Source organism: Stegostoma tigrinum, chromosome 5 (genome assembly GCF_030684315.1).
Source record: "Stegostoma tigrinum isolate sSteTig4 chromosome 5, sSteTig4.hap1, whole genome shotgun sequence".
NCBI lineage: Eukaryota > Metazoa > Chordata > Chondrichthyes > Orectolobiformes > Stegostomatidae > Stegostoma > Stegostoma tigrinum.
This window is the reverse complement of record NC_081358.1, coordinates 125,164,679-125,180,154: the sequence shown is the minus strand read 5'-3', so window position 1 is coordinate 125,180,154 and position 15,476 is coordinate 125,164,679. Positions and strand designations below refer to the sequence as shown.

At 42.1% G+C, this 15,476-nt stretch overlaps 1 protein-coding gene across 3 annotated transcripts in view; it reads left to right on the top strand.

Moving 5' to 3' along the window:
* The window catches only part of LOC125452133 (transcription initiation factor TFIID subunit 4-like), a 122,696-nt gene that overhangs the window by 59,277 nt on the left and 47,943 nt on the right, over positions 1 to 15,476 (top strand). For 2 of the 3 annotated variants that reach the window (XR_007247474.2, XM_048530154.2), the window contains exon 12: positions 3,360 to 3,485. Coding sequence is in view for 1 of the 3 variants with exons in the window: in XM_048530154.2 (XP_048386111.1) it covers positions 3,360 to 3,485 (126 nt within the window). In the remaining 2 variants the exon portion in view is untranslated. Of the gene's footprint in view, positions 1 to 879; positions 960 to 3,359; positions 3,486 to 15,476 lie in introns of those variants that run through there. The other variant, XR_007247475.2, reaches the window with a different exon arrangement.

Sequence of the window (15,476 nt, the reverse complement as noted above, 5' to 3'; positions counted from 1 at the left end):
TTCTAAAACTAGTGGCCATGACGAGATGACGGTCGCTGATAAATCCAACAAAAATTAGAGGAGTAACACATTGGTCCAGAGACCTGCGAGAATGTCAAATTCGCTGCCATGTACAGTGATCAAGAAGACCAACATGAGTATATTAGAGGGAAATGTGAATGTAACAAGAATGGAAGAATGCTGGTGCAGGTTGGGAGGAAGCTTGTGTGCAACCTAAGTATGGGTTATAACTGATGGGCAAAGTGGCCTTTTCTAGATAGTAAAGTTGTGTAATTTTGAGTTTTCGGTTGTGAGATCCACCATTTGATGAGTGATATTCCTGCACTACTTCATCTGATTTAGAGATGTCATGATTTGGTTTGTATTTATGGTGGAATTTGGGGGTTCCTGTCATAGTGGGAAGCACAAGTTCTGTAAATCTCATGGTCTTTGCTCTCCTCACAAGAAGTGAATGTAATTAACCTGTGGCAGAAAGAAAAGTCAGCGCAGCTAAGTGGGATGTTTTTCTTTCACTCTTGATTGAAGTCATGAAAGGATGGATCATTCAAAAATAGTCTGAAGTACTTGGGCAGTGGAATTGAGACAAAGGGACATAGGCAGAATATTAAATGCGAATATTTGGAACAGTAGAGAAATTTGAGTTGATACAAACACCAAAAACTGCAGATGCTAGAAATCAGAAACAGGAATTGCTGGAAAAACTCAGCAGGTCTGGTAGCATCTGCGGAGAGAAGCTAGAGTTAACATTTCTGGTCAAATGAACCTGCAGAATTTGAGCTTTCCATTCCTCCACAGATGCTGCCAGACCGGCTGAGTTTTTCCAGCGGTTTCTGTTTTTGTTCACAAGTTGACGGTTCGTTTTCTGTTTGATTGTTTGAGGGATGACGTGCAACAATGATTGAAATTATATGGGAAGAAATTGCCTCAGTGAGATGGAAGACTGTCTGCTTATGTGGAAGGTGAGCATCAGCCTGAATTAGTTTGACCAATGATCAATCTTTTCTCCCACGTGAGATGTACAGAAGTTGCACATGTTTTTTTATTCCATGCTGATTTTGTACAGGCATTTTTTACCTTATACTGTGTCATCCAGCCCTTTGTGCCTGTGCTGAGGCTCTGAAGGAGCTGCCTAATTAGCTGCAACTTACCTTGACTGAAGGCTGAGATTCAAGTTGAAGCATATTTGAGCAGAGATTGCCAAATGCCCATCCTTGAATCTGAGCACATCCTGTACATCTCAGTTCTGGCTTTTCCCAGTGTCACGCAGGCTGACCGACAACAAATCATGTTAGCTATCATGCAAGAAGAGGAGGCTGTCTGATTTTGTTTCCCTACTCTGCACCCACCAATCCTTCCTCCTTTAAAATTGACTGTCCAGATTACTACTGTGTCATTCAGCCCTTTGTGCCTGTGCTGAGGCTCTGAAGGAGCTGCCTAATTAGCTGCAACAACCTCTGTCCTTCCCAATGCCCTGCAACCTCTTAATTATTAATGTTTATCCTATTTCTATTTGAGGCTCACTGTTGAATCTGTTTTTACTGCCTTCCCTCACAGTTCCCCCTCCCCTGCCAGTGAACATAATATTCGTGAACATCACTTTTACTCTTTATCCTCACTGGCTGTCGCTGTATTTTAGAATCACAGCATCAGGTATGTGAGCATCCTTTCCTGGATTTGGATAAATCATCACATCTCCCACAGATGATTAAAGTAATTGGGAAGTCTTGTCTTCTGGTCTTGGCTTTTTTTACACTAGCTATTCTATTTACCTACAACCATTGGGACAGATTTGTATTTCTTCTATTCTAATTACAGCCTTTGGGAGTAACTAATGCAATTTGCTTGGGGGGTTTTCTGATGTAAAGAATATCCGGAAATCTTCCAGACACAACCAATTCTGACTTCAACTGAAAACCAGAAGTAGGAGGCACAAATTGAAGTTCATGGGCAAAAATGCCAGAGGGTGGTGACATTTTTCAACACTGAGTTATAATCAGCAATTTACTGACTGAGTGCGTGGAGGAAAACATTTAATGAGTTTTAGAAGAGGTATGGGTACATACTTGAAAAGGTCAAAGGGGAGCAGAGCTGTGGACGCTGATTGTGCTGGCTCCCTGATCTGTACTTTTCAGAAATAAAACAATAGCCAGCGTTCACTTGCCACCCCGACTTGGAAAGATATCACCGTTCCTTTAGAGTTGCTGGGTCAAAGTACTAGTATGCAGGGTAGTTTTATCTTGTAGTAGGATAATAGGTCAGCACAACATCATGGCCTGAAGGGCCTGTACTGTTGTGTTCTATGTTCTGATGCCCTCTAACTGCATTATGAATCTGCCCACAGTACATAGACTGCAGTGATTCAAGGTGGCAGCTCACCACCATCTTTTCAAAGACACCTAGACATTGCCCACATAACCATGAATAAACTTTTCAAAACAAAAGTTGTCCTTGAACTGAGTGGATTGCTCAGCCGTTTGAGAGAACTGTTGAGTCAACCACATTTAATGTCAGTCTACAGTAACGTGTCAGCCAGACTGAGTAAGGGTCGCTGATCTCCTTCGGCCAGAAGACATGACTAATCCCATGGGTTTTTCCAACAATCCATATTAGCTGCCATTTTTAATTATTTAATTTTAAACAGTTGATCTCATTGGCATCTCCCATGATGTTGTGCCAATATTGTTGTTTTTTTGTCAGCCCTGTTGCAACTTTGAATTTTGCATACCTTCCTTGTGTGGGCAACTCATACTTCAAGTTGAAGTCACTGACACTTTGTTGTGAAACCAGGATTGAAAATTGGAGTTTGCAATAGACATTACGTCCCAAAATGATGCAGGTGGATTTTGATCAAATGTGTTGAATCTCCATTAAGTATTGCAGCAATTTTGTCTATTTTTCAGAGGCATTAATGGATTGGAAGACAACAAGTAGAGGTTAAATTTCTTGCTTTACAGTTAATTATAAGAAAACATCAGTCATTAAGAAGTCTGGACTAATGAACTCGATTTGTGAGTTCAAATCCCACCACAGCAGCAAGGGAAATTAAAATTTAAATAATTAAATGTACCTGGAATAAAAAGCTCATCAGTAATGGTGGTCATAACAAATACCTCATTGACACAGGAGGAAAAAAAACCTCTTTGACATCTCTTTGAAAATGAAGTCTGTCCGTGCCTGATTTGTCGTCCTCTGACTTCTGTCCAACAGCAGTGTGCCCTTGGGGGTATTTTGAAATGGTCAATAAGTCACCCCTCCAATTGAATATTAAAAATGTATGGTAAAATTAAGAAACAGGCTATAAGTGAAGAGAGCAACATTTCACAGGTTTTCTTTGTTTTTTTTCCTCTGTACTCGTGTAGGATGATGACCGATACAGCCTAATGAATGATACCCGGTCACAACTGAAGTTTTTCGAGCAGTTGGATCGACTGGAGAAACAGCGGAAAGATGAAGATGAAAGAGAAACACTGCTAAGATTAGCAAAGGTAAGGATAGCTCCCACTTGATAACCTGGGGCTGCTCGATATGTGGGATGCTGGCTGGTTTTCTGCCTTGCTGTACATCTAACTGTGCAGGGAGACAAGTTTGCCCACCATGTTCATTGTCCCTCTAAGATGCACGCATGGTCATGTGGCTGCCTGCATTGGGAAAAGCTGTCTGCTGAAGACTTTGGGAGAGGTTGTCTAAACTGGGAAGATGGTAAAAGAGGGGGAGGTGTGGCACTGTTAGTCAAGGACAGTATTATGGTGGCAGAAAGGACGTTTGTTGAGGACTCGTCTACTGAGGTAGTACGGGCTGAAGTTAGAAACAGGAAAGGAGAGGTCACCCTGTTGGGAGTTTTCTATAGGCCTCTGAAAAGTTCCAGAGATGTAGAGGAAAGGATTTCAAAGATTTTGGATAGGAGCGAAAGTAACAGGGTAGTTGTTATGGGGGCTTTAACTTTGCAAATATTGACTGGAAAAGCTATAGTTCGAGTACTTTAGATGGGCCAGTTTCTGTCCAATGTGTGCAGGAGGGTTTCCTGACACAGTAAGTAGATAGGCCAACCAGAGGCTAGGCCACGTCGGATTTGGTACTGGGTAATGAACCAGGCCAGGTGTTAGATTTGGAGGTAGGTGTGCACTTTGGTGATAGTGACCATAATTTGGCTACGATTACATTTACTTTAGCGATGGAGAGGGATAGGTGTATACCACAGGGCAAGAGTTATTGCTGGGGGAAAAGCAATTATGAGGCAATTAGGCAAGATTTAAGATGCACGGAATAGGGAAGGAAATTGCTGGGGCTGGGCACAATTGAAATGTGGAGCTTGTTCAAGGAACAGCTACTGTGTGTCCTTGATCAGTATGTACCTGTCAGGCAGAGAGGACGTGGTTGAGCGAGGGAACCGTGGTTTACTAAAGAGGTTGAAACTCTTGTCAAGAGGAAGAGGGAGGCTTATGTAAAGATGAGGAGTGAAGGCTCAGTTGGGGTGCTTGAGAATTACAAGTTAGCCAGGAAGGATCTAAAGAGAGAGCTAAGAAGATCCAGGAGGGGACATGAGAAGTCTTTGGCAGGTAGGATCAAGGAAACCCCTAAAGCTTTCTATAGGTATGTCAGGAACAAAAGAATGACTAGTAAGATTAGAGTCAGTTAAGGACAGTAGCGGGAAGTTGTGCCTGGAGTCTGAAGAGATAGGAAAGGTGCTAAATGAATATTTTTGGTCAGTATTCACGCAGGAAAAAGGCAGTGTTGTCGAGGAGAATACTGAGATACAGGCTATTAGGCTAGATGGGATTGAGGTTAATAAGGAGGTGGTGTTAGTAATTCTGGAAAGTGTGAAAATAGATAAGTGCCCTGGGCCGGATGGGAGGTATCCTAGGATTCCCTGGGAAGCCAGGGAGGAGATTGTAGAGCCTTTGGCTTTGATCTTTGTTGTCGTTGTTTACAGGAATCGTGCCAGAAGACTGGAGGATAGCAAATGCTGTCTCCTTGTTCAAGAAGGGTAGTAGAGGCAACCCTGATAATTATCGACCAGTGAGCCTAACTTCAGTTGTGGGTAACGTGTTGAGAGGAATATAAGAGATAGGATTTATAATCATCTAGAAAGGAATAATTTGATTAGGGATAGTGAACAGAGTTTTGTGAAGGGTAGGTCGTGCATCTCAAACCTTATTGAGCTCTTTGAGAAGGTGACCAACAAGTGGATCAGGATAAAGCAGTTGATATGGTGTATATGGATTTCAGTAACATGTTTGATAAGGTTCCCCATGGTAGGCTATTGCATAAAATACGGAATTGTGGGATTGAGAGTGATTTAGCGGTTTGGATCAGAAATTGGCTAGCTGTAAGAAGACAGAGGGTGGTGGTGGATGGGGAGTGTTCATCCTGGAGTTCAGTTACTTGTGGTGTACCGCAAGGATCTGTTTTGGAGCTACTGCTGTTTGTCATTTATAAAAGTGACCTGAATGAGGGTGTAGAAGGATGGGTTAGTAAATTTGCAGATGACACTAAAGTCACTGGAGTTGTAGATAGTGCGGAAGGATGTTGCAGGTTGCAGAGGGATATAGATAAGCTGCAGAGTTGGGCTGAGAGGTGGCAAATGGAGTTGAATGCAGAAAAGTGTTAGGTGATTCACTTTGGAAGGAGTAACAGGAATACAGAGTACTGGACCAATGGTAAGATTCTTGGTCGTGTGAATGAGCAGAGAGATCTCGGTGTCCATGTGCATAGATCCTTAAAAGTTGCCACCCAGGTTGACGGGGTTGTTAAGAAGGCGTATGGTGTGTTGGATTTTATTGGTAGAGGGATTGAGTTTCAGAGCCATGAGGTCATGTTGCAGCTGTACAAAACTCTGCGGCCGCATTTGGAGTATTGTGTACAGTTCTGGTCGTTGCACTATAGGAAGGATGTGGAAGCATTGGAAAGGGTGCAGAGGAGATTTACCAGGATGTTGCCTGGTCTGGATGGAGGTCTTGTGAAGAAATGCTGAGCAACTCGAGGCTGTTTTTATTAGAAAAAAGAAGACTAACAGGCAACTTAGTAGAGACATACAAGTTGATGAGAGGATTAGATAGGGTGGACAGCGAGCCCTTTTCCTTGCATGATGATGGCTCGCACGAGGGGACATATCTTTAAATTGAGGGGTGATAGATATAGGTCAGATGTCAGAGGTAGGTTCTTTACTCAAAGTAGTAAGGGTGTGGAATGCCCTGCCTGCAACATTAGTAGACTCGCCAACTTCAAGGGCATTTAAATGGTCATTGGATAAACATATGGATGATAATGGAATAGGGTAGGTTAGATGGTCTCCAGATTGGTTTCACAGGTCAGTGCAACATCGAGGGCCGAAGGGCCTGTACTCCACTGTAATGTTCTATGTTCTGTTATTTTGAGTTGATCATAACCTTCCAAAGGACGCTAATCCATCAGTACCAAGAACATTCTGAAACCATGTTACAGAGTCACATTATAAGAGCCATGTCGTACAGAAACAGACCCTTCGGTCCAACTTCAGGTCCACTTCGGTCCCTTCAGGCTGAACATAATCCCAAACTGTAGAAGTCCTGCCTGCCAGCTCCTAGCCCATGTTTTCCCAACCTTTCCTGTATCTTTCCAAATGTCTTTTAAATATTCTAATGGTACCTGCATCCAACACTTTCTCAGGAAGTTCATTCCACATGCGAACCACTCTGTATTTAAAAGAAAAGAAAAAAGTTGCCTTGAATGTCTTTTTTAATCTCTCTCCATTCACAATCAAAAATGTGCCCCCTTGTCCTGAAATTCCTAACTTAGGGAAAAGACAGCTGCCATCAACTCTCTATATGCCCCTCATTCTTTTACAGACTTCTGTCAGGTCACATCTCAACCTTGTAAGCCTCAGTGGAAAAAAAAGTCCCAGTCTATCCAGCCTTTCTTTATAACTCAAACCTTCCATATCCAGCAATATCCTGTTAAATTTCTTCTGAACCCCCCTCTCGAGCTTATTAATATCCTTCCTATAGCAGGGCGACCAGAACTGGACACAATATTCCAGAAGAGGCCTCACCAATGTCCTATACAGCCTCCAACATGACGTCCCAACTCCTATACTCAAAGGACTGAGCAATGAAAGCAAGCGTGCCAAATGCCTTTTTAGCCATTCTATCTATATGTGACGCAAACTTTAAAGAATTATGTACTATACCCCTAGTTCCCTCTGTTCTCCAACACTACCCAGTGCCTGACCATTAATTGTATAAGCCCAACCCTTGTTTATTGTACCAAAATACAATACCTTGCTTGTATCTCAGTTGAACTCCATCAGCCAATTTTTGACCCATTGACCCATTTAATCAAGATTCCTTCGTAATCTTGGAAAGCTTCATGGTCCACAGTGCCACCAATTTTGGTGTCATCTGCAAATCTACTAACCATGGTGGCTATGTTCCCGTCAAAGTCATTTATATAAATGACAACGAAAAAGAGGACCCAGAACTGATCCCTCTGTAACACTGCTGGTCACAGGCCTCCAGTTCAAAAAGCAGCCCTCCACCATTACTCTGCTTCCTGCCATTAAGCCAATTATCTATCCAGTTGGTAAGCTTACCCTGAATCCCATGTGACCTAACTTTACTAATTAGTCTCCAATGCAGAACCTTGTCAAAGGCCATTATCTTAATTTCTGCAAGTCTTATTACGCAGCTTTTGTTCATGATGTGTTGCTTCCATTACGAAAAGGAACAATCTTCGAAGAGTATGACTTTGTGTTTTGAGATTAAATCCCAGCAATGTCACTATCGTTTTTTTTCCCTTTGGAGTGGTTTGTGGCAGATCCCACAGGGAAGTCGGCAGTTGTAGATTTGGTGATGTGTAATGAGGCAGTCTTGATTATGTAGCTGAAGTTGAAGGAACTCCAAAGGGGCAGTGAACACATGATAGAATTCATCCTGCAGTTTGAGAAAGAGATGCTGAAATCCAATGTAGTGGTATTACAATTGAGTAAAGGTAACTAAAAAGACATGAGGGAGGAGCTGACCAGAGTTGATTGGAATGGGAGCCTAATAGGGAACACAGAGCAGCAATGGCAGGTATTCCTGGGGGTACTTCTGCAGGCGCAGCAGAAATTCATCCCAAGGAAGAAGATACATATTATGGAGAGGATGAGGCAACAATGATTGACACATGTTGACAAGGGAAGTCAGGGACAACATTAAAAGCAAAAGAGAAAGATTACAGTATGCTGACAAATTGAGAAACCTTTGAAAAGCCAGCAGAAGGCAACTAAAAAAGCAATGGAAGTACGAAAATGAAATGTCAAGGTAAGTTAGCTAGTAATATAAAAATAAATTACAAGAATTTTTTAGATGTATAAGAATGGAGAGACAAAAGTGGATATTGGACCGCTGAAGAAGTAGTACTAGGGAACCAAGAAATGGCAGAGAAACCAAACAGATACTTGGTATCCATGTTCATAGTGGAAAGCACCAGAGCTTCAAAAAGGTCAGTGGCAAAGGTGAGTGTCAGGGAGATTGAAAGGTATGAAGGCAGATAAGTCACCTGGCCCAGATTGACTTACTACACCCCAGAGCTCTGAAGGAGGTAGCTTTTAAGAAGGGAGGGAGGCAGGCAGAAGACAGGAAACTGTAAGCTGGTTAGCCTGACCTTGGTTGTTAGTAAGATTTTAGAGTCCGTTATTAGGAATGACATTGTAGAATACTTGGAAGTGCATTGTGAAATAGGGCAGAGTTAGCACAGCTTCGTGAAGGTGTGGCCATGCCTGAAAAATCTTTTAGAATTATTTGAGCAGGTAATCAGAAAGTTAGGCAAAGGAGAGCCAGTGGATGTGGTCTGTTTGAATTTGCAGAAAGCCCTTGAAAAGGTGCTGCACATGAGGCTGCTAAATAAGCCAAGAGGCCATGGTATTAGAGACAATGTACCGGCATGGATAAAGGATTGGCTGACTGGCAAAAGGCATGGAGTGAGGATAAAGGTGTCATTTACAGAATGCCAGCCAGTGACCAGTGTAGTTTTGGGACCAGAATTCATGATGTGAACAAAGAAACTTGGGCATTGTTGCTACATTTACAGATGACACACAGATAGGCGGAGGGAGACGTTGTGTTGAAGCAGGAGGTTGCACAAGTCTTAACTGAAACATATAAAATAATCAGAGGGTTAGATAGGGTGGATAGGGAGAGCCTTTTTCCTCGGATGGTGATGGCGAGCACAAGGGAGCATAGCTTTAAATTGAGGGGTGAAAGATATAGGACAGATGTCAGAGGAAGTTTCTTTACTCAGTAGTAAGGGAATGGAACGCTTTGCCTGCAACGGTTGTAGATTCGCCAACTTTAGGTACATTTAAGCCGTCATTGGATAAACATATGGACGTACATGGAATAGTGTAGGTTAGATGGGCTTGAGATCGGTATGACAGCTCGGCACAACATGGAGGGCCGAAGGGCCTGTACTGTGCTGTAATGTTATATGTTCTAAGTCTTTGGACAGCTGAGCATGTGCAAAGAAGTAGCAGATGGAATAAAGAATGGGGAAATGTATGGTTATGCAGTTAGGTATGAAGAACAAAGGCGTTTTCTAAATGGGGAAAGTCTGAAGCGCAGGAGGACTTGGGCGTCCTCGTTCAGGAACCTGGTAAGGTTAACATGCAGATTCAGTTGGCATGTAGGAAGGCAAATGCAATGTTAGTATTCATTTTGAGAGGATTACAATACAAGAGAAGAAATGCACAGCTGAAGCTGTATAAGGCTCCGATCAGACAGCATTTGGAATATTGTGAGCGACTTTAGACTGCATAACTAAGGATGGATATGCTGGCCTTGGAAGCAGGGGCCAAAGGAAGGTTACAAAAATTATCCTGGGAATGAAGAACTTCATCATAGCAGTACTTGAGAACTCTGAATCTGTACTTGGAGTTTGGAAGGATGAGGGAGAATCTGATTAAACTTAAAGAATACTGAGATGCTTGAATAGAGTGGACATGGAGATGTGTTTCTAGTAGTAGGAGAGACTAGGATCCAAGGTCATAGCCTCAGAGTGAAGAGACAGCCCTTCTCAACTGAGATGAGGAATCTCTTCAGCCAGAGAGTGGTGAATCTGTGGAACTCATTGCCACAGAGGGCTATGGAGAGTTTCATTTGGTTTCTGTAAGTTCACTTAGCATTTATTTCTGACTGGCCTGAAGGTGATGGTGAGCCTCCCTCTGAAACACTGTAGACTGTAAAGGCGCATCCACAGTGCTGTCAGACAGGAAGTTCAAGGAAGATTTTGACCTGTCCAAAAATTTTCAACAGTTGGTGTTCTTGTGTCATCAAAAGTGACATTAAGTCCATCGCGGTGACATCATCTGAAGCTCCATGCAGATGGAGTGCAGATACAGAAGTGTGTCCGTGTTGTGTTGAGGTCGTGGTGCAGGTTTGTTGATTTTACAGTGTAGTAGGAGGGAAGCAAGCTGAGATTCCAGCATGCTGCTTCAAGTCTGTCTTTTTAAACCGATTACCAGTTGTATGATACATTTGATGCTTTTAAATCACACTCTGGACTTTTTTTTGGCCAGGCTGTTAGGGCCAAACATGAAGGGCAGCTGTGTAGACTGCAACTGTTTACCCCCACTTCCCATTGAAAAACTTCCAGGAGCTGCCTCTTATAATGGTGAGCCAAATAGATGCCCTAATTCAGTCTGAGATTTCAAAATTAGCCTCTGGTCCTTCTTCAAATTTCAAGAAACAGAGAGCTTGACTGAACTGCTGAATGTATACTTGCATCTGTCTTCACTGTGGAAGAAGATGCTGCCACTTTCATCCGCAATGTGACCCGCACAGAGCTAAATGTTGGTTGGTGTATTAGGTGGGCTGCCTGTACTTAGAAAATTGATAAGTCAACAGGATCAGATTCTGAGCAAAGTCAGCACGATCATCACAAGAGCACTGGCAATGATTTCCCAGTTGTCTTTCCATGTAGGACCTGAGAAATGCAAATGCCACCCTTCAAAGTGTTGAAGGATAACTCCCTTCCTCAAGCTAGCGAGTTTGAAATCTTTTGGTTAAGTTTCTCTTGGATTATTTCTATCATTTGGATAAAGGTCAACTGAGTAAGGAAAACGAATAGTGGTTTGAGAAAGTCAAATAGTTTTTAACCACCAAAACTGAGCATTTCAAAAGAACTGGGAATTTGATGAGGATTGTGTAGTGGCGTGACCCTCATGGATTTCAAAAGAATATTGAATAGAAACTTGAGATAACAAGGTGTAGAGCTAGATGAACACAGCAGGCCAGGCAGCATCAGAGTACCAGGAAAGCTGACGTTTCGGGCCTAGACCCGTCTCCAGAAAAGGGTCTAGGCCCAGAACGTCAGCTTTCTTGCTCCTCTGATCCTGCTTGGCCTGTTGTGTTCATCCAGCTCTACACCTTGTTATCTCAGTTTCTCCAGCATCTGCAGTTCCTACTATCTCTTGAATAGAAACCTACTGTTTTTTTTTCCAGAATTCTGATCATCATCCACCCAGGTAATTAATGTCTTCTCATCAGACTTCAGCCTTTCATTGTGCAGACAGGAACTTTAATCGTGCTGGAGTCTTAAGCTGACAAATTTTATTTATGGTATTATTCTTATAAACTGACAAACCAGTATTGCTGACGAAAATTGAGCAGTCTCAAATAACAAAATAAGAATGGGCTTCGGGTTTCTCAAACCTGTTTGGCTTGAACTGCTTTGACTTCAGCTCTGCAGTATCATCACATGCTCCTTCTCTGGCTCTCTCTCCCAGGATCAATAATGTGGGGGCAGGACATCTAGAGGGCATTTGAGGAATTTTTATTTATTCTACCCACAGGGTAGTGCTTTCAACCTTTTGAAGAATCCTTAGATGAGCAGCTGATGTAAAGTTGTAAGCACAGAAACAGCCCTTTCAGTCCAATTCTGAGGAAGGGTCGCCAGCCCTGAAACGTTAACTCTATTTTTTTCCCTTCAAAGATGCTGCCAGACTTGCTGACCTTTTCCAGCAACTTCAGTTTTCGTTCTTTCGGCCCAACTGGTCCATGCTGAACAGAATTCCGAAATTTTTTGAGTCCCATTTGTCCCATACCCCTCTAGATCCTTCTTATTCACACATTCATCCAGATGTCTTTTAAGTGTTAGAGCTGTGCCAGCTTCTAGCACTACCTCTGGCAGCTCATTCCACACACTCGCTATCCTCTGTGGAAAAAGTTGTCCCCTGGGTCCTGTGCATATCTTCCCGCTCTCACCTTGAACCTATGCCCTTGGGTTTTGGACTCTCCCATCTTTGGAAAAAGACATTGTCTGTCTATTTACCCTGTTTATGCCTTTCATGTTCTTTTTAAAATCAATCTTTATAAGGTCACCCCTCAGTCTCCACTCCACGGAAAATAGCCCCAGCCTATTCAGCCTCTCCCAAAAGCTCAAACCCTCCAACCCTGGCAACCTTATTGTAAATTTTGTCTGAACCCTTTCAAGTTTCACAACATCCTTCCTATAGCAGGGTAATAATATTCAAGGCTATAGCTTTAATGCTGGAACGTGATGGTTTAAATTTAAACTAACTTTGGTGCATAACTGAAGGGCCTCTTCTGTACTGAATGATTCTATGCTTTGCTGATTTATGTTTGAAATCTAGCTTTGGGATGAGCCCACTTTTCGTTTTCTGTCCCTTTCCCCTATCGCAACTGTAGTGTGGGTGGGAATCTGCTTGTATCATCTTAAAATTTCTTCTGCAACTCTCTGAATTAAAGTGAGCGCAGGCCTAAATATATTTTTGTAGTATGTGATCAGTCCCTGTTCCTGTCTTGAGTGAGAGATCTGGCTTGTCCCATTAATGTCCTGACTTGGTTTGGGACACCGCAGTCAGAGAAGCCCATGGGCTCTGCAGCTCATTACGAGCTCCTGTTCACTGCTGCATTGTCTTTGCTCAGTCTGAATCAAAAATGTATCTGTAGTTTTTCTCCTCTTCACCCTTGAGGCTTTCTGTCTGGTGGGTACAAACCGATTCAATTAGTCTTGAATAAAAATAACTGCAGAGTAACTTGGAAGGGCTACTGTCACCAGCGTTTTTAGAATTGTGCCACAAAGACCTCATTAAATTTTCTTTCGCTCCTTTTGACTTTCTCTTTCTGGTTTTCAAGCAAAAAGTAGGTGTTTTTATGTATAGGGTGTGTGCTGCAGGCTATTAAGAGCTGCTTAGAACTAGCATGGGTGAATATAACTCCACAGGACAAACAAAACGAGTAACACCGGTGCGGGAAGACACACAACCAATTTCTCCAAGTGTCGACTCATCTTAAAAGCCTCGGAGGACTGCTGGCAACTTCAGCAAACTTGCACTTTGCTGCAGGATCCTGGCAAAGTGGCAGTGGCTGCTATTTGTATCCAGTCAGGGGCTTTTGAGACTGAGGATATAAAACCAGTTAATACCGGCAGAGAAGCTGCTGTGCCAGCTTCTAGCACCAGGCACTGGGTGAACTCATGATCCAAAATTTCCAATATTCTTTAACAGCCCCAGTGGATTAGAAGTTAGTAAATCTAACATTACTGGTTGTTGTGTGTCTTCCTGCACTGGTGTTACTTATTTTGTTTGTCATGCTGAGTTATACTCACCCATGCTAGTTCTAACCAGCTCTTAATAGAGAGAGCGAGAAACCTGAGTGCTACATGCCAGCTAGTCTTATTTCTGCACTTAGCAATCTCAGTAGAAAGCTTTCTAAATATGACTTTGCGTTCATAACCAGCAGCATTCACAGGGCCAGTTATTATCATTCTCTTACACCACAGAAGGAGACTATTCACCCACTCAACCCCAGTGATGGTCAGTTATCCAAAAGCCTGGGCAGTTAACACCAATCCTACAAACCCTTGCATTGCAATCGTAAGGTATCACTGCTTTCACATTTGGTTGCTCATCTGATCTGGAGAGAATACATTGAATACAGAATTGTCATTGGCAGTTGCATAGCATTTTTTCAATTATTATTTCCTAACTGCATTGAGAATAGAAAGATAAGTCAACAGTGCTTGAGATCAAGACTGATTCTAGGCATTGTAAGTGGTAAATTACCACTTTGCATCTTTTCCTTCAAAATGCCTGAAGATTTTAAGTCTGGAATGAGTCCAAAACACTAGTTTGCCACAGTGACAAAATTTAGTGTTGCATCCAAAGTCTGATGAAGGTTCATAATATACATTTGAAAATTTGGGTTCTAAAATGGACAAGATTGTGTGTAACCTTTTAAGTTTGATTTCCACACCACCCCATATTGTGTAGATTTAAAGGGAAGCTCACTGTTTCATTTTTGAGTTCTGTGTGTGACCCTGGGGTATATGGAAATGATGCTTGCTTTTAAAAAAAATTATTAATCTAGTATTTTAGAAAAGCGGGTACAATGTTGTCCTATTACCTAGTGACCAGGAGTCCTATAAAGCAAGAGGATTGAGACTGAAACAGTTTCCTTCTGAAAAGAAAATAATCCAGAAGGCCAGACAGTGTGCAAATTTCTGTTGGAGAGGATAGCTCTGTGGTCACAAACACACTGCTAATTTAGTTTCCAAAGCAGTTTGAGCTGCAAAGAAGTGCTGAGTGACTTGATGTCTGTAAGAGAGGGCCTTCTATTTCAGGAGCTGTGGAAGAAGAGTTTAAGGAATCTGTTTTAAGTAGTAAGTGAGCTGTGTTAGCAATTTGTTTCAAGATAAAGTGAAATGATGTGAAGTGAAGAAGCTAGTATCTAGTGAATGCAGAATTTTGTAGAAAGAAGCAAAGAACAACTGTTTTCAGGAAGGGTCACCGGACCCGAAACGTTAACTCTGTTTTTTCCTTCACAGATGCTGCCAGCAACTTGGTTTTTTGTTACAAAGGACAACTGTTCCTGTTGTAGAAAAAACTTCAATGTGGAAGTAGTAACTTTCTGCTGGATTTGAATATCTATATAAGGTTCTGAAGAGGCGTCACTGGACCCAATGCTTTAATACTGATTTCTCTCCACAGATGCTGTCAGACCTGAGTTTTTTTCCAGCAATTTCTGTTTTTGATTGATTTCCAGCATCTGCAGTTCTTTCAGTTGTTTTTTCTATCTATAGAAGGCTGTTGAGGATAGAAGAATTCAATCTTTATTTTTAGTATTTATAATAGACCTTGATTAGTTCTTGATCAGTGAAATAGTTCTTTCCCCCCCCCCCCCCCACTTTGTGTGGGATCAACTCTGTTAGAAGTACATTGTGATTATAGACTCATGATTATTTTGAACAACTGACCATCGCCGTAAACAAATTACAAAAATAAAACTTGCAGTCCATCAATCTTGGTGCAGGTTTGATTTTGTGATTGAGTTTGTTGTTGCGTCTACAGAAACACAATGAAAAGCTTTGTTTACAAGTGGTGCAGGCAGATCATAGCAAGCAAAGGATGTACAATTCAAAAAGACTTAGAGGATCTGTGTTGTTCATCATGATCAGCTAGGATGATAACAAGCAATTGTCTTGTAGTAATTGTCAGCTCT